The sequence below is a fragment of the Rhincodon typus genome, chromosome 2, assembly GCF_021869965.1.
Source record: "Rhincodon typus isolate 14 chromosome 2, sRhiTyp1.1, whole genome shotgun sequence".
In the NCBI taxonomy this organism is placed as follows: domain Eukaryota; kingdom Metazoa; phylum Chordata; class Chondrichthyes; order Orectolobiformes; family Rhincodontidae; genus Rhincodon; species Rhincodon typus.
This window is the reverse complement of record NC_063333.1, coordinates 143549963-143575690: the sequence shown is the minus strand read 5'-3', so window position 1 is coordinate 143575690 and position 25728 is coordinate 143549963. Positions and strand designations below refer to the sequence as shown.

The 25728-nt window shown below is 41.6% G+C and overlaps 1 protein-coding gene across 3 annotated transcripts in view; it reads left to right on the top strand.

The window, feature by feature from the left end:
* The window catches only part of LOC109913858 (NIMA-related kinase 11), a 124510-nt gene that overhangs the window by 88768 nt on the left and 10014 nt on the right, over nt 1–25728 (top strand). For all 3 annotated transcript variants that reach the window (XM_048607150.1, XM_048607158.1, XM_048607160.1), the window contains 3 exons: nt 10673–10791; nt 12420–12484; nt 15982–16108. In XM_048607150.1, the coding sequence (XP_048463107.1) occupies nt 10673–10791; nt 12420–12484; nt 15982–16108 (311 nt within the window). The remainder of the gene's footprint in view (nt 1–10672; nt 10792–12419; nt 12485–15981; nt 16109–25728) is intronic.

Genomic DNA, 25728 nt, shown 5'->3' with positions numbered 1-25728 from the left:
GACTAACATCATCAGCATCGAGGTACTGACCAGCCTTGATTGGCTTCCATGGGCTGGGCACATCGTACGCGTGACCAACACGAGACTCCCCAAGCAGGCGCTCTACTCCCAGTTGGCGAGCCCCAAGTGGACAGAGCAAACACTTCAGAAATACCCTCAAGTCCTTAATGGTGAAGTGTAACATTCCCATCAACACCTGGGAATCATTGGCCCAAGACCATCCACAACTTCCCAGCATTTCAAAATCACACAATCTTATAATCACAAAATACCTTCCCTTCCCCACTGAGCTCTGGGCCATAATCTATATTTGCCCACTTTTAGATTATCAAAATCAAAATCTTCTGTGCCAGCGAATCATTGGAAACTGCATCAAACTAACCTTGTAAAAGTGTTAGACTAACATGCAGAAGAGAATAACAAAACCCTACACAGCTGTTATGTTTTGTAGCTGTTTTGTAGAGCACCTGTGCTCTGCTCGCGACAAATAACAACACCTTCCGGTCGCGAACCATTTTAACTCCCCCTCCCACTCCCTGGGTGACATGTCCATCCTGGGCCTCACCCAGTGTCACAACGGCGCCACATGCAAACTGGAGGAGCAGCATCTCATATTCCGCCTTGGGAGCCTACAGACCGATGGCCCAAACATGGATTTCACCAGTTTTAAAATCTCCCAACCCCTGACCTCATCCCATGTCCAACCCTCCCTCTCATCTCCGCCTCCTTGACCTGACACAACCTGTCCATCTTCTCTCCTACCTATCCACTCCTCCCACCTCACTGACCAATCCCCACCACTCCCTACCTGCACTCACCTATCACCATCCCACCTACCTTCCCCAGCCCCATCCCGCCTTTCTCTATTTATTTCCCAGCTCTCTTCCCCCTCTGCATTTCTGAAGAAGAGTCCTGACCCGAAATGTCGGCTTTCCTGCTCCTCTGATGCTGCCTGGCCTGCTGTGTTCCTCCAGCTCCACACTGTGTTATCTCTGACTCCAGCATCGGCAGTTCTTTCTGTCTCTCTGTACATCTGTTATTCCTGAATGGTCAGTCATATGAAGGAATTGCAACTGCAGTAATTGGCAGAAATAAGATGCAATTATTTTTATGTACAGAGGAGGGGCATTTCCCATTGTTAATGTAACTTTCTATCCCATTTGACTGAATTTGTCTCTTCCATTATATTATCAGTGTTGAGAATGGTGGCAAGCTGAGGTCTGCAAATATGTTCAGTTTCACGGTGGTTTTGGAATGCAAGGGGAAATATAAAGTGAGGATTTGGTGTTTGAAAATGAAGATTGTTTTGGCACAGATTGCTAAAGTCCATTTATAAGCCACAGTGATCACTGCTCCTCGTGGCTGATAAAGAAGAGTGTGTGACAGTGAGAAACCTCCATGCATTCACTTCACAAGATAAATAGTCTTCAAAGCAATTGGATGGAATAAACAATGGAGATTAGGCTGTAAATTTTGCCTCGTGACATTTGCAGCAGTCATTAAGCAGAAAAAAAATAATGTCAGCCAAGAGCATATCACCAAGACAGATGCTACTTACAGGCTAGTCAAATATATCTGAAAGCAACTCTAACCCACTCACCACCAATATCCCCTTGCACCTGCGCACACCCCCATCCCAACCCCAACATACACGAGTAGGATTGCCAGGCAAGAATCTGGGCTAAAAGCCAGTGGTATCAACTCATGAAATGGGTAGGCATTCCCAAGGAACTGGCATTGTGGTTAACCACGAAATGTATGGTTAAAGAAAAGCTGGGCAAGAATATAAGAACTAGGAACAGGAGTAGGCAATTCAGCCCCTCGAGCCTGCTCCACCATTTAATAGGATCGTGGTTGATCTCATTGCAGCCTTAACTCTATTTTCCTGCTGCTCTCCAAAACCCTTTAACCCACTACTAATTCAAAATTTGTCTATCTCCTCCTTAAATTTACATGATATCCTAGTATCCACTGCACTCTGGAGTAGTGAAGTCCATAGATTCATGACTCTTTGTGAGAAGTAACTCCTTCTCTTGTCCGTTTTAAATCCATCACACCTTATCTTAAAGCTATGACCTCTCATTCTAGATTGCCCCTCAAGAAGAAACATCCTCCGAACATCTACTTTGTCAATTCCCTTTAGTATCTTAGAGACCTCAATTAGATCTTCTGTCATCCTTCTAAACCCTTGCAAGTATAGGCCTAAAATGCTCAAGAAAATCTATTATTCATGACCAAAACTGTAATAATTCTAATCTGTCCCACTTTTATCAGTCTCTGTATGTGCATGGCATCCATTATCTTGAAAGCTTTTAGGTCTTTTAATATCATGTGGGAGTTATTCTTGTCAGTTCATCTGGTATCTGCTGATCACTGTAGTGATATTCTTTCTCTGAGGAGTATTGTTTCAATGGTGAGCGTTTGATCGGAGTAATATGCTCATCTTTCAGATTCTACACCTCCTCTGGGTTGATGATTCCCGGAGCATATTGAGCTGTTGTCACTGTGTTTTTTTTGATTTGAATGATGCTGATGTATGTCCTGCGGCACAGTCCTGCTGCACATTTTGTAGAAGTGAGATTGCGTGGAAGTTCACATTCTGATGAATTAGGCAAGAATTTTGCTCAACAGTTCGTGAATCCAACAAATCACTGCATTGCTTTCATATTTATTAGTCGTGGCATCTCTGCTACATCTCTTATATTGGGGCAAAGTCCTTTTACTGTCACATATACTTGACTTCAGCATCATCAATTAAATCTTTTGCTGTTTCCTCTGTTCCTTTTTCTCTACTTGCTTTTTCTTCTACAGTTCTATGATGATTGATTCTTTTGCTTCCATAAGATTATAAGATCATAAGATATAGGAGCAGAATTAGACCATTTGGCCCAACAAGTCTGCTGTGCCATTCAATCATGGCTGATATGTTTCTCAACCTCATTTTCTGTAAGCTCTGATCCCCCTACTAACCAAAAACTTAAGAGTCTCTGTTTTAAATGCACTTAATGACTTGGATTCCACAGCTGAAGAAATTCCTCCTCATCTCAGTTCTAAAAGGTTGTTCCTTCACTCTGAGGCTGTGCCCTCATGTCCTAGTTTCTCCTACTAATGGAAATATCTTCTCCTTGTCCACTCTAGGACTCTCGGTATTCTTGAAATTTCAATATTCCCTCGCTTATGATCAGCTTACAGCTCCTCAAATAATGATTTTTTTTTGTCATTCTTATCCATTTTATCTATTTTCTAAGACCTCATGACTGATTTGGTGGGATTGCTGGTTCCTCAAATCCTGTCTCTCAGACTGGACCTGAGGGCAGCTTGAACTCACATATTTTGTTGAGTCTTACATACTTTGACCGTTCAAGACCTGTAAAAACATATTTGTAATTTTTTTAGGCTCTGTTCATCAGTCAATGGATTAATGGCCTAGGAAATGCTGCAAATCTCTTCCAGCATATGTCGGGCTATCAGTCTAAGCTTTAGACATGCTTCAGCTGTGTTGAGGGGACCTTGCATAACATCTGCTCTCTGGAACGGCTGGTTTTAACTCTTCCCATTACATTGGTCTCGCCACTTCATTTATCCTTTTGGTATGAATATTGTTTGATCTTAGAGCCTCAACGTTATGTTGGAGGGCTTTAGTTTTGAGCCACCACCTTGAGCCACTTTGCCCGAGTCTATGAAGCTCATGATGCTACACAAAGCACCAGTGTCTGTCTGACATTTTGTATTCATCTGATGCTGTCCTTCTGCAGTCATCATTCTAACAGATGAAAACCATTTATCATCTTTACACTTGATGCCTCTCCCCCCAATCCCCATTGTGTGGTGTAGTGTCATTTTTCAGATTTATCAGCTAATACCCCACCTGCCATCTTTATTGGTTTACCTTTTTCTTTCTAGCTAAACACTTGAGTGCAATGTTTTTCAGCTCTTAGTAGTTAGAACACTTCTTTCCCTATGTTGGTTATCCTTTCCTTTTTTTTGACTAGTGTCCCCCACAATATTTACATTCTGTCCTCTTCCCTTGATCTTCCTGCTGGCTCTTTTGCAAATGTGTTTTTCATTTTATAAATTTGTGATTCTCAGTCAGCTTGAAATGTCTCTCAGTATAAGACAGGTTTTAACTGGTCTCTCATTAATAGGCTCCAGCTGAACAAACTCCAAGCATCTGCACAAGTTGATAACTTCCTTGAGAGTAAGTTCCTCCTCTCTCAGCAGATGTGGTCTCATGACAGGATCTCTTACACCTATGATGATCCTATCTTTGATGAGATCATCCTTTAGTTGTCAGAACTGACAGGATTCAGCTGGTATTTGGCATCGCCATTGCATACTGATTAATAATCTCCCTGTCTCCCTGACTTTTGATATGGGACGCATACTGTTCATACATGACATCAATTCATGTTTCAATGTATGTCTCCACGGCTTTCAAATTTCCCTCTGTGTGAGTTCTCTGCTTCTTAGTGGGATTTAAACTGCAGTACAGCCTTGCAGCATTCTTATCCCAGATATGTTCAATTACTTAGGCATCTTATTCAACCTTATAGCCATTTTGTAGTTTTGCCACTGAGAATAGGAAGAATTCCAATTGCCAGCTAATGACAGATGGCTAATGGACTAGTCATCCCCGCAGTGCCGGATGGTCACAGTGGCCACCGTGCACTAGGATCAGGAGACTTAGTACTTCTGGGCTCAAGGATCTTGGCGAAGATGGTGAGGGAGGAAGGGGGAAACGGGTCAGGCCTAGGTTTCTATAAAGGAAAGAGAAAGCCACAGGGTGACCCTTGGTGCAGATTTGGAATGTATGTGCCTCTGATGGGCCCAAGGAACTCACAAAGGAGTCCTCTCCCTACTCCGTGACTCTCCATGGGCTCACAGGCTTCCCATATGGCACAGACCTCCACCTGTTAATGAATGAACATTGAGATATTAGAGCATCAATGGAGCCCATTCAACCCACCAAGCCCATTCTGGCTCTCCATAGAGCCATAGAGCCATGGTTCACTAATGTCCTTTAGGGAAGGAAACTGCCATCCTTACTTGGTCTGGCCTACATGTGACTCCAGGCCCGCAACAATGTGGTTGACTCTTAACTGTCCCCTGGGCAATTATGGATGGGCAACAAATGCTCCATAGCAGCGATGCTCTCATCCTGTTAATGAATAAAGAAAAAATCTGATCAGTGCCATTTTTCTGCTGTATCTCTGTGGCCTGGCAAGTTTATTTCCCCCATTGCTCATCCAATTTGCTTCTGAATTGATTTATCTTTACTTTTGCAGTACCTTCGTAGGCAGACCGATGGAAAAACCAGCAAAAACCACTAAGTCCTGGCAATGCACTGGTCATATTGGAGCTCTGTTATGACGTATGCTACGCAAGTCAGACCAGTTTGTTGCATTTACCGGTTTCACTTGGTTTACTAATTAACACTAAGTCTGTTATAAAGTTCTTTCTCACATATCCCTTGCATGTCTTCCCCAAAGCCTAATATTTGTATTTAATAATCCTTGGACCATCGGCCAATGGGATCTACCTTTTCTGAAGAAAGGTCCCTTGACTGAAACATTAACTGTGTCGTTTTTGCACAAATTCTGCCAGACCTGCCAAGGTTCTCCAGCATTTTCGGTTTTCATTTCCGATTTCCAGCATCCACAGTATTTCGCTTTTGGGCATCTAAACCTGTTACTATTTGGTTTGTCAATCGCATATCTGATTGATATATTACCACCCAAAGTTAGCAAGCCAAGATTTGTAAAACTTCTCCCAAGATTTTTGGCTGTGGCCCTTTGGTGTAACCAAACCAAATTCTCCTCATCTTATGTAATAAAACAAAGAACTGCGGATGCTGGAAATCTGAAACAAAAATAAAAATTGCTGGAGAAACTCAGCAGCTCTGGCAGCATCTATGGAGAGAAAACAGAGTTAGTGTTTTGAGTCTAGTGACCCTTCCTTCAGATAATAGCTGGGAAAATGTGATGTATTTGTTGACAACAGAAGTGGGAGTAGAGGTGGGGATGGGTAAGGACTGAGCAGATAGGTGAGATGGAGCCCAGAGAAAGAACAACAAGAGTTAGAATCATAAAATTCCTACAGTGTGGTAGTAGTTGATTCGGCCCATCAAATCCATGCTGACCCTCCAAAGATTGTCCCCCCCAGACTCCTACCCTATCCCTGTAACCCTGCATTACCCATGGCTAATCCCTCTAGCCTGTACATTCCTGGACACCAGGGGCAATTTAGCATGGCCAACCCACCTAAGCTGCACATCTTTGGACTGTGGGAGGAAACCAGAGCACCTGGAGGAAACCCACACAGACACAGAGAGAATGTGCAAACCACACAGACAGTTGCCTGAGGTTAGAATTGAACCCAGGTCCCTAGCGCTGTGAGGCAGCAGGGCTAACCACTGAGCCACTGAGCTTCCACAAAGGCAAGCAGGCAAGGGATGAATGATGGCAAACCAGGGGGAAAAGCTGATAGTGAAGACAATAAGTAGGTGAAAACGGGTGAGCTGTGCTGAAAGCAGCCCATGACAGGATCTGCAGTGTGGGGGTGCGGGTAAATGACAAGGAAGATGGTGTTCAGACCCTAAAATTACTGAACATGATATTGTATCCTGAAGGCTACAGAGTCCTCATGTGGAAAATAGGATACTGTTCCTCCAGTTTGCGCTGGAGCAGAGCATCAGACCCAAGACAGAGATGTTAGCCAGGGAACATTGTGGTGTGTTGAAGTAGCAGGTGACAGGAAGTTCATTTTGAATCAGGCAGCCTTTCCTGAGTTAGTCCCTCAGATTGTTATATTCAGTTTTGCTGTTTCAAATCACCTACCCCGCCCCCATCCAAAAATGGTTCTCAGTAAATACTATCTTATGTTTGCTGAGAGTAAATTCTTCTCCCCCTGCACCACCACAGCAGGTGGTAATATTGCATGCATTTGATCAAATGATTCATCAGGGCCAGGAGCGGATCTCTGTAAAATCTCCTTCAATTGTCCCGAATTGAGGAGAAAATCAGTTCAGACTTCCTCAAGATTCTGGATGAAATATCTTGAATCCAATCTGTAAATCTTCCATATTAATCTTGTATTGTTTCCTTTAAGTAATCATTGCATTGTTACTCTTCCTTTGAATTGCTTAGAGATTCCCAATTAGTCCCTAATCATTCCAAAACCATGTAGTTCTTGAACAGGAATCCTGTTACTTTTAACAGACCCTTAATCTAACATTAACACTTAGTATTAACACCTACGCTGGACCTAATCTCTCTTCTTTGCAGCTATTGCATTCCCTTTGCCTTTTATTATGTGACATCTGAGGTGTCTAACCTTCTTCAGTCTTTAACCTTCCCCTAGCTTTCTCTTATGTTCTGTCTGTTGCTCCCCACCACCTAACTACAGTAGCAAAGCTATCACTTTTGCATCTTTCTCATTAGTTCTGAAGAAGAGTCATACCAGACTTGGAAGATTGTCTGTGTTTCTCTTTCCACAGATGCTGCCAGACCTGCTGTGTTCCTAAAGCATTTTCTGTTTGTACTTTAGCTTTCTGGTGTCTGCAGTATTTTGATATTTTGATGGGAACATTCTGGTTGGTGGAAGTCATAAAAGCATTGAATACTTTCAACTCCATCATCCAAATTGACATCCTCGAGTGGCTTCAGTGTCAGTATTGAGTTGAATAATGAAATTTCCTTTTTAACTGTGAATCCATCTACTAAATTTAGCTGTTTGCTTTCCATACTGAGCTTTTACTATGATGGGTGTAATTTGTATCTGATATTATGTGAAATCGTTTAGAAATTCATGAACAGCCAATGCTTCCTGGGGAACAAAGTTTTCTAACTAAGTTCGGGATTCCTCTTCACAATCTCATAACGACTCAGCAGATGAGGTTTAATCAGATACCTTGTTCCACGAGAAGGGATCATCATGACGTCATCGGGCTTATTAAATGGCCTCAACCATGATCTTGGGTTCATGTCGTGCTACATGTAACCCCACCATGCTGTTCTGTGTTTGTAAAATCTTCCTCACTGTCCTGTTTTGACACCAGTACCTTGATTACTTGTAATTACCTACCTTAACTAGTTTGTACAGTTTTTGATTACTTTTGTTAGACCCTCATCACGCGACTCTGTTACCTACTCATGTTATTCTGTCGTTTGGTTTGTTTCAAGCGCCATCTTATTTTTGATTATTTGTAATTATCTCTCTCTGTCTTAATTAATCGGTTCATAGATCATCTCTTCACTTGCTATTCAGCTGTTGACACTTCACTCACACTGTTTGACATTCTTGATTGCCTGCAAAGACTTGTTATTCAGCCTGTCAACACATTACTCACACTATTTGGACCGATCTGTTGACACTGTTAATCACCTGGAATTATCTGGCCATTATCTGTCTACCTATATATTGTGTGCCTGTGCGCTTCCCTCCACTTCACCTGACAAAGGAGACGCGCTCCGAAAGCTTGTGATTTTAAATAAACCTGTTGGACTATAACCTGGTGTCGTGTGACTTCTGACTTTATTAAACAAGCATTAAGGTATAGTAGCCACTGGTCCCTGAAAGTACTTACAAAGGAGGTAGATATATTGAGCTGCATTAAAGAAGATTTGAGGCATGGGGAAGATCAGCCTCAATCTTGTGGAATGATGGACTAGGCTTGAGGAACTGAGTGGCCTATTTCTTATATTCTTAAACCCAGGAATTTCTTGGCAACATGTTCCAGAGAAGGTCTCTCTTGTGGATGTGGTCTTTTGTGTTTGGAACAATTTCACTGCCCAGCAATAAGGGCAGCTTTGTAGGTGCATTAGAAGACAGATGGGGAAACAAATGGGGAGAAAGCAAGATTGGCACCGAGTGGGCATCTCACTGCCAAAGAAATTTAATATGAAAATAAAGCAAAATGACAGCAGTTTGATCTCTATAAAACATATTACTCCGTGATTTTTATGATGAGAGTCTTTAGAAATGCCTTTCCCATAATTAATCCAGCGTTTTCTCAAAAATTCACTGGGTACAGATAATAGCTTTAATAATCTATATCAATGAGAAGTTGTGCATTTAAAGTCCAGTTATGAATTTAAAAGTGAAATATATTCTCAACATCAAAATAGCAATGAAAGGCTACCTTTACGCATTAAAGCTAAAGATGACATTCTTTAGAATAAGAATAAATGGGTCATTTTCTGAGTGGCAGCCAGTGACTTGTGGGGTGCCACAGGGATCAGTGCATGGACATATATTCACAATATATATAAATGATTTAGATGAAGGAACTAAATGTAATATCCCCACATTTGCAGATCACACAAATCTGTATGAGAGAGTGAACTATGAGGAGGATGCTTCACTGTGGTTTGGACAAATTGAGTGAGCAAATGTATAGCAGGTGAAGTTTAATGCGGTTAATTGTGATGTTCACTTTGGTCACAAAAACAGGAAGGCAGATTATTATCTGAGTGGTGATAGGTTAGGAAAGGGGGAGGTGCAATGAGACATGGGTGTCCTTGTACATCAATCGCTGAGGGTAAGCATTACAGGTGCAGTAGGTGGTGAGGAAGGTTGTAGTGATTGAACCTTGTTGACTACGAGATCCTTGATTGGGTTTGTTAACCTGGGCCAATCAGGAAAGGACTGGCTGACCAATCTAACCTGCAGATTTAGAATCTCAGTTCATGGGACTGACTCTGAGCTGGATTGCCACACCAGTGTGCTGTGTAGAAATAAAGAAAGGGTGACTTGGTGATGGGATACCAGCCTCTGTGCAATTATTTCAAAGGTAAATGGTATGTTTGCCTTCATGACGAGAGTGTTTGAGTACAGGAGCAGGGATGTCTTGCTGCAATTGTATAGGACCTTGGAATACCCACACATGGAGTATTGTGTAGTTTTGCTCTCCTTATCTGAGGAAGGATACAGAGGGAGTTTAAAGAAGATTTTCCAAACTGATTCCTGGGATGGCGGGACTGATATATGAAGAGAGACCAGATCAGTTAAGATTATATTCACTGGGGTTTAGAAGGATGAGGGGTATCTCATAGAAACTTAGAAAATTCTATTGGGACTAGACAAGGTAAGTGCAGGAAGGATGTTCCCAATGACCTGGGAGTACAGATGAAGGGGTCACAGTCTAAATATAAGGGATATGCCATTTAGGACTGAGATGAGGAGAAATTTCTTCGCAAAGAGAGTGGTGAGTCTGTGGAATATTCTGCCACAAAAAGCACTTGAGGCCAAAATATTGAATGGTTTCAAGAAGTTAGATATAGTTCTTATGACTAAAGGGATCAAAGGGTCTGGGGAGAAAGCAGGAATCAGGGGACTGAGTTGGATAATCAGCCATGATATTATTGAATGGTGGAGCAGGTGCGAAGGGCCGAATGGCCTACTCCTGGTCCTATTTTATATGTTTCTATCCTTCTGATGTTGATCATTCAAATTCCTGTTAAGTATGTTAAAATCAATTGTTTCATAAACTGAACAAGGGGACTGTTCCCTCTGACCTGAAATGTTTACTCTCTTTCTCTCTCTATAGATGCTGCCTGACCTGCTGAGTGTTTTTAGTAATTTCAGATTTCCAGTGTGACTTTGCTTCTGGGGCAAAATTTAGTGGATGTAAAAATTGAATTTCTGGTTCTGTTCTTGTTCCAAACATTCTCAGGGTGGAGATCTGCAATGTAGAATTGACGAGTATCGAGGAAGGGGCTGGACCTTTACTGAAAACCAGGTCATCGAGTGGTTCATTCAGCTATTGCTAGGAGCCCAGTACATGCATGAAAGGTATCATCTCTATCTGCTTTCCCTCTGAAACAATTTTGCAGCCATTAATGCAGTCATTTTTCATTCCTTATTGTCTTTTAGTGACAGCTATTGCAGAAAGTGTGCTTAATAGACGTGCATTGAATTATAATCTGTTAGTAGATTTAATTAATCCAGTGAAATCAACATTTCATGATTTTATATAGGCAAATGAATAACTATTCATGGCCCTGAAATCAAGCTGTGAATTCTTAGCACCTTTCCTTCAACAATGGGGCATCACCACAATTACAGAGAAATTTGTCTGCTTGTAAAATGGGGCCAAAGAACTACATTGTTGGTATCCCAATAGAGTTTGTTTATCTACATACTCAATGGTCTGACCCTTGTTGAGCCTTTGATCATATCTAGGTGAAGGAAAGAAAAAATACTTGTATTTATAAAAAGCATTTGGTACTTTGGAAGTGTAATCACCGCAACCAGTTTGCACACAGCAAGCTCCCACATAAAAAGCAATGTGATAAAGACCGGGTTGTCAGTTTTTTTTACTGATGTTGATTGAAGGATAAAAAGAGGCCAAGACACTAGGGAGAACATCCCCAGCTTTTCTTTGAGATTGGTGTATTCAGCTGAGTAGATGGCATCTCAGTTTAACAACTCCGCTGAAAGGCAATGATTGCAACAATGCAGCACTCTCTTGCTGGTGCTCCAAAGGGTCAGCCTCCATTTTTGTGTCCAGCACTCCAGAGGAGGACTTGAACTCTCAATCTCCTGACTCAAGTGAGCGTGCTAACCACTGAGTCATGGCTGACACTTATTTTAATATTTATTTGTCCAATGCTTCTTTGCTGGTCCAGGGAGCGTAGGAACAGGAGTAAGCCATTCAGTCCCTCGATGCAATTCCAATATTCAATTGGGTCATGGTCAATGGATGAAAGAAACAGGAAAAGAAGGCATTCCAGGGTTAGGTAGATCAGTTACCGTTGTTGTGACATGCTCTCCATTTTCTTCCGTTAAAGAGTTTAGAACATGAGGAATGACTGCATTTTTTCCATAATTCTACATTTTGTCATTACTTATGCAGTTGTGATGCAATGTTTCTCAATCACCAGGGAGAAAAAAAAATCACTTCCAACACAATATGTTTAACAGAAGAACTTCTAACTTGTGTTCACTTAGTGCTCCAGAGAATCAAACTTCCAGAGCAGTGAAGATTTGGGCATGTAGACAAGTACATTTTGTAAGCATGAGCAGAGAGTGGAGATGAGAAACATTTCATTTTTTGGGTTGCTGTCAAAATGTCTTTTGCTTTCGTTAAAGAAAGCTCTTAGCAATGACAGCTGAATGTGGCTCTGATTTAGGCAATTATCCAATCACATCGACTGGAGAGCTGGCAAACTGCTGCTCCAAACAAGCAGATGAAGACATTTAATTGGGAAAAGTAAGCATTTGTTCATTACAGCTTATGCAGTCATTGTTATAATCGTCAAAAAAGCTTGCCACAATTTGAGCGGAAGCATCTATTTATAGTTATTTCATTATTTGAACATTTTTGTTGTCCTTTTCAGCTACAGGAAGCTAGCTTCTTTTCCCCCATAAATCTGTGACACTTCTGACTGTATGATATGTTTTGTTGTTAAACTTTGTAGAAGAATACTTCACAGAGATCTGAAAAGCAACAATATCTTCTTGAAAAATAATCTCATAAAAATAGGTAAGAATTGCTCAGATTTTCTGTTTCCCTGATCTTATCAAACAAGTTAAGTTTAACTTGAGAGAGAGCTGGGGCACATCTGCATTTATGTGGCTAATGTATGCTTCTGTCATGCCAATAAATCAAGCACCAGTTAATTATCTGCCAAAATTTGTTATGTCTCTAGAGTTTGACTTCCTTCATCACTGACAACTTGCTCTACTTTTGGCTACCAGCATTTTATGGCATCTTATCATTTTATCATTTGCACACATTCTGTGCTTCAGAATTGGCACTGAAACAGTTCATAGCTACAGACATGAAATTCTGCTATAGTATATTGTGCATTTCTAACCTTAACAATTTATAAGTTCTGCATAACCTATCTCTTCCCAGTTAACCCAGCATGCACTCAAATCTTTTTCTTTGATGAATAAGCAGCCAAGTAACAAGGGCATGCTTGTACTAAATTGCATAAAGTGGATTGAGAGAACTGCACACAACCTAAGAGAATACTTTATCTCACAGCAATCTGGAAATGGATGGATCCAAAATTTGTTTTAAAACACAAAGGCACAATACCGCAGAAGATGGGAATCTGAAATAAGACTTGAAAAATACTGGAAATCCTCAACATAGGGAGTGAAACAAGCTAAATTACAAACAGCTAGCGCAGGCTCGATAAGTGGAATGGTCTGCTTTTGTGTTGCAAGCATCTTATCATTCTGGGATAGCTCAGATGCCTTCTGTGAAGAAAGAGAGAGATTGATGACCTTTTGTCAGAACTGATTTTAAAACATTGACCTTGTTTCTCCCTTCATAAAATGCTGTCAGACCTGTTAAGACTTTCCAGCAATATCTGTGCTTAAGATCTGTTATATCCATTTTTGTTTCCTCCGGCACTTTGAGATTAAAATTGAGTTGACATTTGAATGCCAGTGTGTGGGACACACACAGTTATTGATGTTCTTTTCGAAGTTGAAGTAAGGAAGGTTTGATAAATTTGGCATCTCACTGATAAGCAACAGTGACGTTTTTTTTAACAAACTTGGTTTCCCATACAGACAAAGAAACAAGCACCAAGACTTGTTTATAATATAAAATTATCAAAAATGCAGTAACAAGTGCATAATCAGTTCGATCTATCATGTGTTAAGTGGATCTCCTACTCTTTGTCTGTCTCTTGCACAGAGCTGCTTTGTCAGACTTCATCAGAACTAAAATGTTAATGAAGATGCTTTTAACTGGCTGAAAATTCAGTCACTTGCACAATATAGTGGTCCAGTGCTTGACTAGCAATTTAAATGCTCAGACTCTGAGGGGGTGGGTTCAAATCCCTGGCATGTGAATTAAGTTAATAAATCTGGAGTATACAGCTAGTCTTGGTAATGGTGACTATGAAACTATCATCTATTAAACATCCAACTGGTTCACTAATGCCCCTCAGGGAAGGAAATCTGATGTCCTTACATGTGACTCCAAACCCATAGCAATGGGCTGGACCATTAACCAGCCTCTGAAATAGCTGATCACATCACTAAATTTGAAATAAAAAATACAAAATAATGACCTGTCGTCAGAAGTTGATCACCAGCTCTGTTTCTCTCTTCACAGCTGTTGCCAGACCTGCTGAGTATTCTTGAGGGCAACTGGGGATGAGCCATAAATGCTTGCTTTGTCAGCTATGCACATATTCCATGAAATTCGCTGAATTTTTCCAGCATTTTCAGCGCATACCTCCGATTTCCTGCATCTGTAGAATTTTTATTTCTAGTTAATTATATTTTTTGACATGCTTCAAATCTAAATCTTAATGAACCATTCCAAGGGATTTTGTAATATGGTTAGACTGCACCTTCATTTGAGAGATCATCCAGATGGGTGAATGGCACCAACAGTAGAGTCATGGAGATCTGTAACACAGAAATAGGACCTTTGACTCACCTTGTTGAAAACACTGTTCTGAGGAAGGGTCACCGGACCCGAAACGTTAACTCTGTTTTCTCTTTCACAGATGCTGCCAGACCTGCTGAGCTTTTCCAGCAACTTTGTTTTTGTTCCTGATTTACAGCATCTGCAGTTCTTTTGGTTTTTACTCAGTCTGTCCAGTCTCTCTTCACTGAAATTCTCCTGCCCAGGCAACATCCTGGCAAACACTCCAGATCTGGAAACACTTAAAATAAAAAAAAAAGCAAACAATGACTTTTCATCAGGAGCTGATCATCATCATGTTAACTCCATTTTTTCTTCCACAGCTGTTGCCAGACCTGCTGAATATTCTCAGTGTTTTAAGATCAGCAGAAATGGGAATGAGAATAGGTCATTCAGCCCTTATGAGCCTATTCCATCGTTCAGTAAGATCATGGCTGATCTGATAGTGACCTGACCTCCATTTTCCTCCCTGTCTACCCCCAACCCCACCATAACCTGTGACTTCCTTGTCAATCTGAAATTTGTCTAATTCAACCTTGAATATATTCGATGACTCAACCTCCACTATCTTCTGGAGAAGAGAAATCCAAGAGTTACTGACCCTTGGAAAAGAAATTCCTCCCTCATAAGTGGCAGACCCCTAATTTTGAAACTGTGTTCCCTCATCCTCTATGGGTTGAGACATTGTCTGTAGCACAGATCTGCTTCCAATGCAAATATATCCTTCCTGATGGAAGGAGATAAAAACCTTACACAATAAACTATAAGACGGGTGACTGAAGAAGGGTTCTGGCCCAAAATGTCAGCTTTCCTGCTCCCCTGATGCTGCCTGGCCTGCTGTGCTCCTCCAGCTCCACACTGTCTTATCTCTGACTCCAGCATCTGCAGTTCTTGCTATCTCCAACAATAGACGTAGTGGTAGAAAGAGGCCATTCAGCCCACCAAGTCCACTTCATCATTCATGACTGATCTGATAATCCCAAAATCCACTTTCTTGCCTTTTCCCCACAGTCCTTGATTCCCTTGCTGATTATAAATCTGTTTATCTCTGCTCGAGTATATAATGACCCAGACTTGAGAGCCCTCTGCGGTAAAAAAATTCCGCAGATTCACTACCTTCTGAGAGAAGAAATTCCTCCTCATCTCTGTCTTAAATGGGTAACCCCTTACTCTGTAACTATGCCCTCTGGCCCCAGACTATCCTACAAGGGGAAGCAACTTTTCCACATTATCAGTATTCTGTTTTTAGTTTTTAATTAACCTTTGTGATGGTTTGCTGTTGACTCCTTTACCATTGCACTGTTGTAATCAAGCTATTTTACAAGATAACTGGGACACAGTTTGCCCCATGTGGTGTCAGTGAGTCTATGGTCAAGGTTGAATATTATATCTTTTTGTCACCTATTTCTCTCAGCGTCTGGTGTACGTATTTTGCACGGGACTGACTAGCTGAAAATCCAGGAAATGGAGTGTCCGACTTATCTGTTCTCCTTCACTTACGGCAATGCTAAAACTTCACCACATATTTCTAAACCAGGTTGCGATTTCTTGGACATAAAGCATTTTTTCTTTTTCTTAAAATAAAGGAGACTTTGGAGTTTCTCGCCTCCTGATGGGGTCATGTGACCTGGCAACAACTTTCACTGGAACACCTTACTACATGAGTCCAGAGGTCCTCAGTCACCAGGGTTACAATTCCAAATCTGACATATGGTGAGTGGGTAGTTGGTATGTTCTGATGAAATTAGTTTCCAGGCTGGCAGGATTTGACAATGAATGTCTATATCTCCTTTAGTCCGACTTTCACTTAGTTTATGATCTCACTGAGATTAACTTGGCCAAGAAAGGTTCATTTACTTGTTAACCCATTCACAGACTAATCCTTGTTCAACAGGAACTCCATCTACAGGGTCAGGAGAAGGCTGGTTTCTTACCTGGAATCTAATGGCATAGATATATAAGGATCTCCAGGAACTTTAGTCCCTACATTTTGTCTTGAGACAATCCTGGTCTTATCCCTCCTTCCCAAAAAGACACGTCTTTCACTAGAAACTCAGTGCATTGCATCCATTCTGTAGTCAAATGTGTAGGGGCTCCAAAATGCTGCATCTCCCTCCCAACTCAAACTATTCACCTGTTTGTCTTGGAATGGCAAGCGCATTAAAGGTGCATAATACAATATTATCACTTGGGAATTTTAACCTTAAGATAGAAATAAGGTAGACAAGTAGTTTCAGTTGCATGCAGGCAATTTTTTAAAAGAGGCCATAAATTCATTTTGCAACAGTGAATTAGTGATGTAAAATACATCATTTCCAAGAAGGCATGTGCCTTCTGTTAGGTGCCCAGCAGGATGCCTATTGTGTTAATTGATAAAGTGTTTAGAAAGGTGAAATTTTGTGACATTCAGAGAAAACAGACCAGAATAAGGTTAGGTCAGAACAGTTTCACACTAGTAGGAGGGTTTTAATTTGTAAGTCTCCATGCTTATGTAGAGGTTTTCAATCTGAGGGGGAATCTGATAAAAGTATATAAAATTTGAGGCAGGGATAGGGTGGATAGTCATAGAGCCATAGAGTCATACAGCACAGAAACAGACCTTTTGGCCCAACTCAGCCACGCTGACCAGGTTTCCTAAACTGAACTAGTCCTATTTGCCTGTGTTTGGTCCACATCCCTCTAAAGCTTTCCTACCCACGTACCAGTCCAAATGTCTTTTAAATGTTGTAATTGCACTAGCCTCCACCACTTCCTCTGGCAGCTCATGCCATACACGCACTATCCTCTGTGTGAAAAAGTTGCTCCTTAGGTCCCTTTTAAATCTTTCCTCTCTCACCTTAAACCTATGCCCTTTAGTTTTGGACTCACCTACCCTGGGGAAAAGACCTCAGAGTCTCTTACCCAGGGTGGGAAATGTCAAATACTAGAGCGCATAGGTTTAAGGTGAGAGGGGAAAAGTTTAAAGATGTGTGAGGAAGGTTTTTACACTGGAGATGGTAGATGCCAGGAAGAGCTGCCAGGGGAGGTGCTAGAAGCAGAAATGTTAGCAAAGATTAAGAGGCATTTAGACAGAAACATTAACAAGCAGAGAATAGAGGGATACAGACGGGATTAGTTTAGAATAGCATCATGGTTGGCATAGACATGGTTGGTCGAAGGGCCTGTTCCTGTGCTGTACTGTTCTGTGATGTCTGTTTTATGTTCTGTCAAAACTGAAAATAGGTTAGGTCATTAGAACTGGAAATAAGTGCTTATGCTATTAAATGCATGAAGAGTCAGTTAAGTAAAAAAATATAGTTAAGCTGAAGTGACACTTCACTAGGATTCATTATCTGTAAAGGCGATTTCTAGGAAATAGGTTGAAACTTTGTTTTAATAAAAGTAAGATACTGTGGATGCTGGAAATCTGAAATAAATTCGAAACTCAGCAGGTGGAGAGAGAAAGAGAGTTAATGTTTGGAGTCATGTATGACTGTTCTTTGGAACTGAATGGGGCTAGAAATGATGGTTTTTATGGTGTTGACAAAGCGGGAGATGAGGGAGGGAGCCAGCAGCAAAAGGCAAAGGCAGCAGAACCTGTAATCAAAATGGAGAACAGTGTTCATGCTCTGAAGTTGTTCAGCTCAATGTTGAGTCCTGAAGACTGTAAAGTGAAATTTTGCTTTGCAGTTTATGTTAAAATATTTCGATACGATCATAAGTATCTTTATTTGTTTTATCTTTTCGTACCATGAACTTGTGTTCTTTTTTAAAGAACAATGGCAGCCTTGTGTGAATATGTTCAGAGTCTAACCATCGTGGTTAGCAACGGCACAAATTAAACTTATAGTCTATCGAGGCAGTTTTCATTGTGGGATCTATCTTGTCCAATAATACTATCAATTGTGATCATAACACTAGCTCTCTAACATAAGGAAGACTAAAGCTATTATTCTAGGCCTCCACTAAATATCCTGCAGCTATGCCATTAATTCCGTTTCCTCTTCTTGGTCATGTAGAATGTAATATTATAGCATCAATTAGGCAGCACTTTGTTAAGCACCACTGTGTACAAAGCAGCTATGACTTGAAAGGGTTAACTGACATTGCAGGAAAAGCTCCACCCATCAGGGTATAAAGGATTGTCCCAAGGAGGAGGTATCCCACTCAGTGCTAGTACCAGTGCGGTGTGAGAATGTTTCAGTAGTAGTAATGGAAGCTTACTCTTAAGTTGAGTCTGATCTCTTGAAAGACAGTCGTGTATCTCTGATGTAATGTAACTAGCTATTAGGTACTATGTAATAAACCTGGTCATTATGTTTGAGCCTTTGTTCTGCCGGAGATTATGTGTGCGTGTCGTTTCCCACATTTGTAGATTCCAACTGGTGGTGGGGAAGTTGCACAAAGCTTCTCAGCCCCAGCATTACAATAACAATAATCTACACTGTTGCCCCATCCCAAAAAGTACAAACTCCTCACCTGTGTCCATCCTCCTAAGGACTCATCTCCATTCATTTCCGAAAATCTTTCTCAACATTCCCCTGATGTCTGGCTCTGAGCTGTCATGCATTCCCCTTCCTAACTTCACCTCACCAGTGTCCGCAAAACCCAGTAACACTTCCCAAACCATTCTGTCAGTTTGTCTCTGTGTCTGTCTGTCTGTATGTCTGTCTCCTCAGCAACCACCTCTTCCACCAATTCTTCAGTCAACTTTCCGAAGGTCTTCAATTCTCAGTACACAATAGTACAACTTGAGTGACAAGACTGGATGTCAGGCAAGGGATAAGGCAAGGTGGTAGGTTTGTGTTTGTTTAGGAAGGAATTCCAGGCTTTTAACTTAGCGACAGTGAGGGAACGATGCTTGGGGAAGGGGTTAAGTGAGGCTGCTGTATGACTTGCAGTGGATCTTGCAGATGGTGATGTTTACATCTGTCTGCTGCCCTGGCAATGGTTGGAGGGTGACCCGGGGGGAAGTTGGAAGTTTGAAAGTTGTCGGCAAAGGAGCATCATTGACCTGAACTCATCAAGACTTTGAATGCATTTTGGGTCTTCTTATTTGAGGAAGGTAGTTCTGCCTCTGGAGGAGGTGCAAAGAAGGTTTTCCAGACTGATCCCTGGAATGGCAGGACTGACAAATGAAGAGAGACTGGATTGGTTAGGACTATATTCACTGGGGTTTAGAAGAATCAGGGGAGGGATGGGATCTCATAGAAAATTCTAACAGGACTAGACTGTAAACTCAAGAAGGAAATACTGATGATCATGGAGTCCAGAACCAGGGGTCACAGTCTAAAGATTTGGGGTAAATCATTTAGGACTGAGTTGAGGAGAAAGGTCTTCACCCAGACAGTGATGAGCCAATGGAATTGTTTGCTACAGAAAGTGGTTGAGGCCAAAACATTGAATGTTTTCAAGAAGGAGTTAGAAATAGTTCTTATGACTAAAGAGATCAAAGGGTATGGGGCAAAAGCGAGAACAAGGGACTGAGTTAAATGATGAGATATGATCATATTGAATGGAGGAGCAGGTTTAAAGGGCTGAATGGCCTACTCCTGCTGCTGCTTTGTTTTCAGTATTTCCGTGTCTTTTGTCTTACAGTTACCTATCTAAAATGAAAGCAAAACTCATTGCAAAACCATTTAATGGGACTTTGGCATCACTAATTTGAGCTTAAGTATTTTAGCATTCTATTTACTATTTTCCAATGTACTGAATACAAGAATTATAAAGTGTTTTCAAATTGCTCAAGAAACTCTGCCCCTTCCCCTCCTCCCCTCTTGTTCTCATTTTGCCTGTTACATATTGCTGTATAACTTTTGTGAAACTACTCCCACTCCCACTATTTCTTATGTTTTATAAAATGCACGACCTGGAAATAATCCAAGAGTCTGGTTCCTGACTCTGCTTTGAAATTCCGGCTGCAGAATCTCTGGGTCTTGACCTTGTGCCTTGGATTATTGAGGCAGTGACATTCCCACTGTGTGCATCTGTTCCAACACCAATATGTGCACACCAAGCTCTTGAAAACAGCACTGGGATACTAAGCAGATAATCCAGTCTTAGTCAGGATGTCTGAGGACTAAATATCCACAGGAATCTCTCTCTTGGTCATCTTGTGAAAGTGCCAGTAATGAGCAGACAAGACCTCAGTTTGTAAAGTCTTTGCTTGCTGTTCTCTTGTCCTTTTTCACCAATGAGGTGTTTTATCCTTGTCAGATAGAAAATGGCAAACTATTGTCCTGCAGTAAATTTGTAATTGACATGGGCATTAATCTCTTCATCTGCATAGAATGCTAGAGCTAATTAGTAGATGTGTTCCGAATTCAGTTTAATGCAATTAAACGTTTGGTTGCAATTTATATAACAGGGTAGAACATGTATCTGTTGTAATGTTAGTTCCTTGGGAATGTTAATAGACCGGTGAATGGGTTAAGACAACCAGAACAAATGCCTCTCGTTACACAAATATTATGGATTGCATAATTTGCACAGAGTTCTGTGCAACAGTTACAGTTGTAATTGATAGCAGTTCTTCCCAATGCTTGTTTCATGCTTTAATGAGTTGGCAAGCCTTGCATTCTGGCTCCCTCAGTGAATTGTGAGGAGGACATAAGGAGTCTGCAAATAGCTGTATGTAGATGAAGTAATATGTGGGTAAAATATGAGATTTAATGTGGGAAACTGTGAGTCTGTCCTCTATAGCAGGAAGACTAGAAAAGCTGCATATTATTTAAATTGAGATGGACTGCAGAATGCTGCTGTGCAGAGGGATCTGGGTGTTCTTGTATATGAATCTCAAAATATCAGCATGTGTGTACAGCATATTAAAAGTCATAATGAGTTATAAAGAAAGGCTGGATAGGCTAGGAATTTTTTCACTAGAGTGTGGGTGGTTGAAAGGTGACCTTATAGAAGCTAATAAAATCATGAGGAATATACATAAGTTTAATGGTAGTTGTCTTTTCCATAGAATGGGGGATTTCACGACTAGGGGGCACATTTTTAAGGTGACAGGAAAGAGAGAGATTTAAAAAAGACACGAGGTAAATTTTTTATACAGAGGGAGGTTTGTGTGTGGAATGAACTTCCTGAGGAAGTGGTGGATGTGGGTATAATTACAACGTTTAAAAGACACTTGGATAAGCACATGGATAGGAAAGGTTTGGAGGGATATGAGCAAGGAGCAAACAGTTGGGATTAGTTTAGCATGGGATTATATTCGGTGTTGACAGGTTGGATCGAAGGGTCTGTTTCCATGCTGTATGACTATAGTTATGACCCTAAGTAATCAAGATAGCAAAATGGAATGTTGAACTTCATTGCAAAGAATGGAATATAAAGGTAGGGAAATCTTATTACAAGGTAGAGGCATTAGAGAGGCCACACGACTAGAATACTGTGTCCAATTTTCATTAACTTATGTAAAAAGGGACATATTTGTGCATTACAGTCAGTTGAGAGAGGGCTCACTCAGTTGGGATGAAGGTGTTGTCTGATCTTATAGAAAAGTGTAAGATTCAGAGAGGGTTTGACTGGGTAGAGGCTGAGAGGATGCCTTCCCTCATTGAGGTACCTGAAACTAAGGGACAGTTTCAAGAAAACAAGTCTCCAATTTAAGATGGAGATGCAGAGGTATTTCTTTTCTCAGAGGAATGTTACTGTTTTGAATTCCTGAACCCAGAAAGCAATGGAGGCTGTGTGATCAAAAATGTAAAAAGCTTTCTTTTTAATGTCAGAAAGTCAATTTTGATACATCAGTTCTAAGAAAAGGTGTGATTAAGTTGAGTGCTTGGCAGAACCCCTATAGTAAAAAAAAAGAATAAGATGTTTATATTGTTCTGAGGAAGGGTCATCGGACCCAAAAAGTTAAATGTAATTTCTCTTCACAGATGTTGCCAGACCAGCTGAGCTTTTCCAACAACTTTTGTTTTTGTTTCTGATTTACAGCATCCGCAGTTCTTTTGATTTTTATTTAAGCTGCTTATACTGTTGTGTTTATGTTGGGCAGAATAAACACGTTAAGGCATTAGTTTAGCTTTGACTTCAGAAAAGAAGTTTCCTGGTTTTAAGTAGGAAGAGCTGCAAGTTTGATGCAGAAGGTAGAATAGTTTATTTTAGCTGGGGAATCAAGTCAATTCAGGGGAACCAGTTACCTCAGCAGAAATGATTTCCAGTCTGTGAAGCTTCCAAACCAGGAGAGTTTGGATAGAAGTCTTCAAGTTGGTAAAACTGAGAAAGTTAAGGCCAACAGAATTGTGAAAGGCTCTTGCTAGAACCTTGGAAAAGAATCATACAAAACAATCTCAACAGTCAATAGGGAAAAAAAACTAGAAAATGTCAGTTAAGTAAAGGCTTAAAAAGCTGAAATAGGATTGGTATTTCCTGGGATTGAATCTCTGTTGGCTGAAGTTGGGAAACGGATTGAAATTTTGTTTTGGTACTTTAGTATGTATATCTAGCTTTATTTGTTTTTTTCTTCCTTCTTTATGTTCTATTGTTAAAGAATACCCGCAGCCTCATGTGAACACATTCCAGTGACTAACCACTGATTAAAAAAAAACTATCAAGCGATGTTTCATCCTGGAGCTCTAATCGAATTACATCCACTCCCTCCACCATCAATGCTCAGTAGCAGCAGTATGTACTATCTACCAGATGCACTGCAGCAATTCACCAAAGATGCTTAGGCAGCACCTACCGAACACATAGTTACTTCTATTTAGAAGGACAAGGGCAGCAAATACATGGGAACACCACCACCTCCAAGTTCCCCTCCATGCTACTCACCATCCTGACTTGGACATATACCAGTGTCTTTTTCACTGTCACTGGATCAGAATCCCAGATTTGCCTCCCTAAGAGCATTGGGGTCAACTTCCAGCACATAAACAACAGCAGTTCAAGAAAGCAGCTCACCACCACCTTTCAAGGGCAACTAGGGACGGGCAGTAAATGTTGCCTTAACCAGTAACGCCCACATCCCAGGCGTAAATTAAAAATAAACTTGTCCAGCATTACCTTCAGCTGGGATCATATCAACAGGGTGACTGAGTATGTTCAAAGATGAATTAGATAAATCTTTAATTGACCAAGGTCAGAGAGGTGGTGCAGGAAGAAAATTAGCATTAAAACCAGAGTCTGACCAGCTTATTGAATGTAAAGCAGGCTTGAAGGGCTGAATGGCCTATTCCTGCTCCTGTTTCTTATGCAAAAATAGGAGAATGTTCCCTGACTTTGATCACTCAAAACAGGAAGTTGTGCTGAGCATAAAAAATCAAGAAATCTTATCTGTTACATCCAACTCATAAACATCTAGAAATTAGAGTGAAGACAGGAAACAAAGTAAGTTTTTTTTGTGTGTCAGGCCCTAAACCCCCCCTCTTCCTCCGTTACATTGATGACTGTATCGGCGCCGCCTCGTGCCCCCATGAGGAGCTCGAACAGTTCATCCACTTCAACACCTTTCACCCCAACCTTAAATTCACCTGGACCATCTCTAACACCTCTCTCACCTTCCTGGACCTCTCTGTCTCCATCTCGGGCAACCACCTAGAAACCGATATCCATTTCAAGCCCACCGACTCCCACAGCTCCGAGAATACACCTCCTCCACCCACCTTGCTGCAAAAAAGCCATCCCCTATTCCCAATTCCTTTGCCTCTGCCGCATCTGCTCCCAGGATGAGGCATTCCACTCCTGTACATCTCAGATGTCCTCGTTTTTCAAGGACCGCAACTTCCCCCCCTCAGTGGTCGAGAACGCCCTCGACCGTGTCTCCCGCATTTCCCGCAACTCATCCCTCACACCCCGTCCCCGCAATAACAACCAAAAAAGAATCCCCTCATCCTCACGTAACACCCCACCAACCTCCGGATCCAACACATCATCCTCCGACTCTTCCGCCATCTGCAATCCGACCCCACCACCAAAGACATTTTTGCCTCCCCACCCTTATCTGCTTTCCGGAGGGACCACTCTCTCCGTGACTCCCTTGTCTGCTCCACACTCCCCTCCAGTCCCACCACACCCGGCACTTTTCCCTGCAACCGTAGGAAGTGCTACACCTGCCCCCATACCTCCTCCCTCACTCCCATCCCAGGCCCCAAGAAGACTTTCCACATCAAGCAGAAGTTCACCTGCACATCTGCTAATGTGGTATACTGCATCCGCTGTACCCGGTGTAGCCTCCTCCACATCGGGGAAACCAAGCAGAGGCTTGGGGACCGCTTTGCAGAACACCTACGCTCGGTTCGCAATAAACAAGTGCACCTCCCAGTCGCGAACCATTTCAACTCCCCCTCCCATTCCTCAAACGACATGTCCATCCTGGGCCTCCTGCAGTGCCACAATGATGCCACTCGAAGGTTGCAGGAACAGCAACTCATATTCCGCTTGGGAACCCTGCAGCCCAACGGTATCAATGTGGATTTTACAAGCTTCAAAATCTCCCCTCCCCCTACCGCATCCCAAAACCAGCCCAGCTCGTCCCCGCCTCCCTAACCTGTTCTTCCTCCCAACTATCCCCTCCTCCCACCTCAAGCCGCACCCCCATCTCCTACCTACTAACCTCATCCCGCCCCCTTGACCTGTCTGTCCTCCCTGGACTGACCTATTTCCTCCCTAACTCCCCACCTACACTCACCTTTACTGGCTCCATCCCCGGCTCTTCGACCTGTCTGTTTCCTCTCCACCTATCTTCTCCTCTATCCATCTTCTATCCGCCTCCCCCTCTCTCCCTATTTATTTCAGAACCCTCTTCCCCTCCCCCATTTCTGATGAAGGGTCTAGCCCCGAAACGTCAGCCTTCCTGCTCCTATGATGCTGCTTGGCCTGCTGTGTTCATCCAGCTCTACACCTTGTTATCTCTAAGTTTTTTGTGTGACTTGCATGTGAAAATGTGTTTAAATTATTCTATTCAAATAAAATATTCCAATATTACTAGTTAGTATGTAATCATTTTACACAAATATTACTTTTTGACTCAGGGAAAACCAAATGCAATAAAGTATTTGTTTTATTTCTTTTTCAGAATGCAGGGACTGCTGTATTTGCTATTTTCTACCTCAGTTGTATATTAAAAACATATTGGATATATTTTCATGCATCTAGCAATTAAGGCGATTGAGCAGTATTTCTACTTGCTTAAAGACAGTTCTCCAGTTTTCAGACTTCTCCCATTTGCAAATTGACAATGCTGGACAATAACCTGAATGGATTGGGTGGAAGGAGAGATAGTAAGAACTGCAGATGCTGGAGAATCCGAGACAACAAGATGAACACAGCAGGCCAAGCAGCATATAGGAGCAGAAAGGCTGACGTTTCGGGCCTTCATCAGAACCCTTCATCAGAAAAAA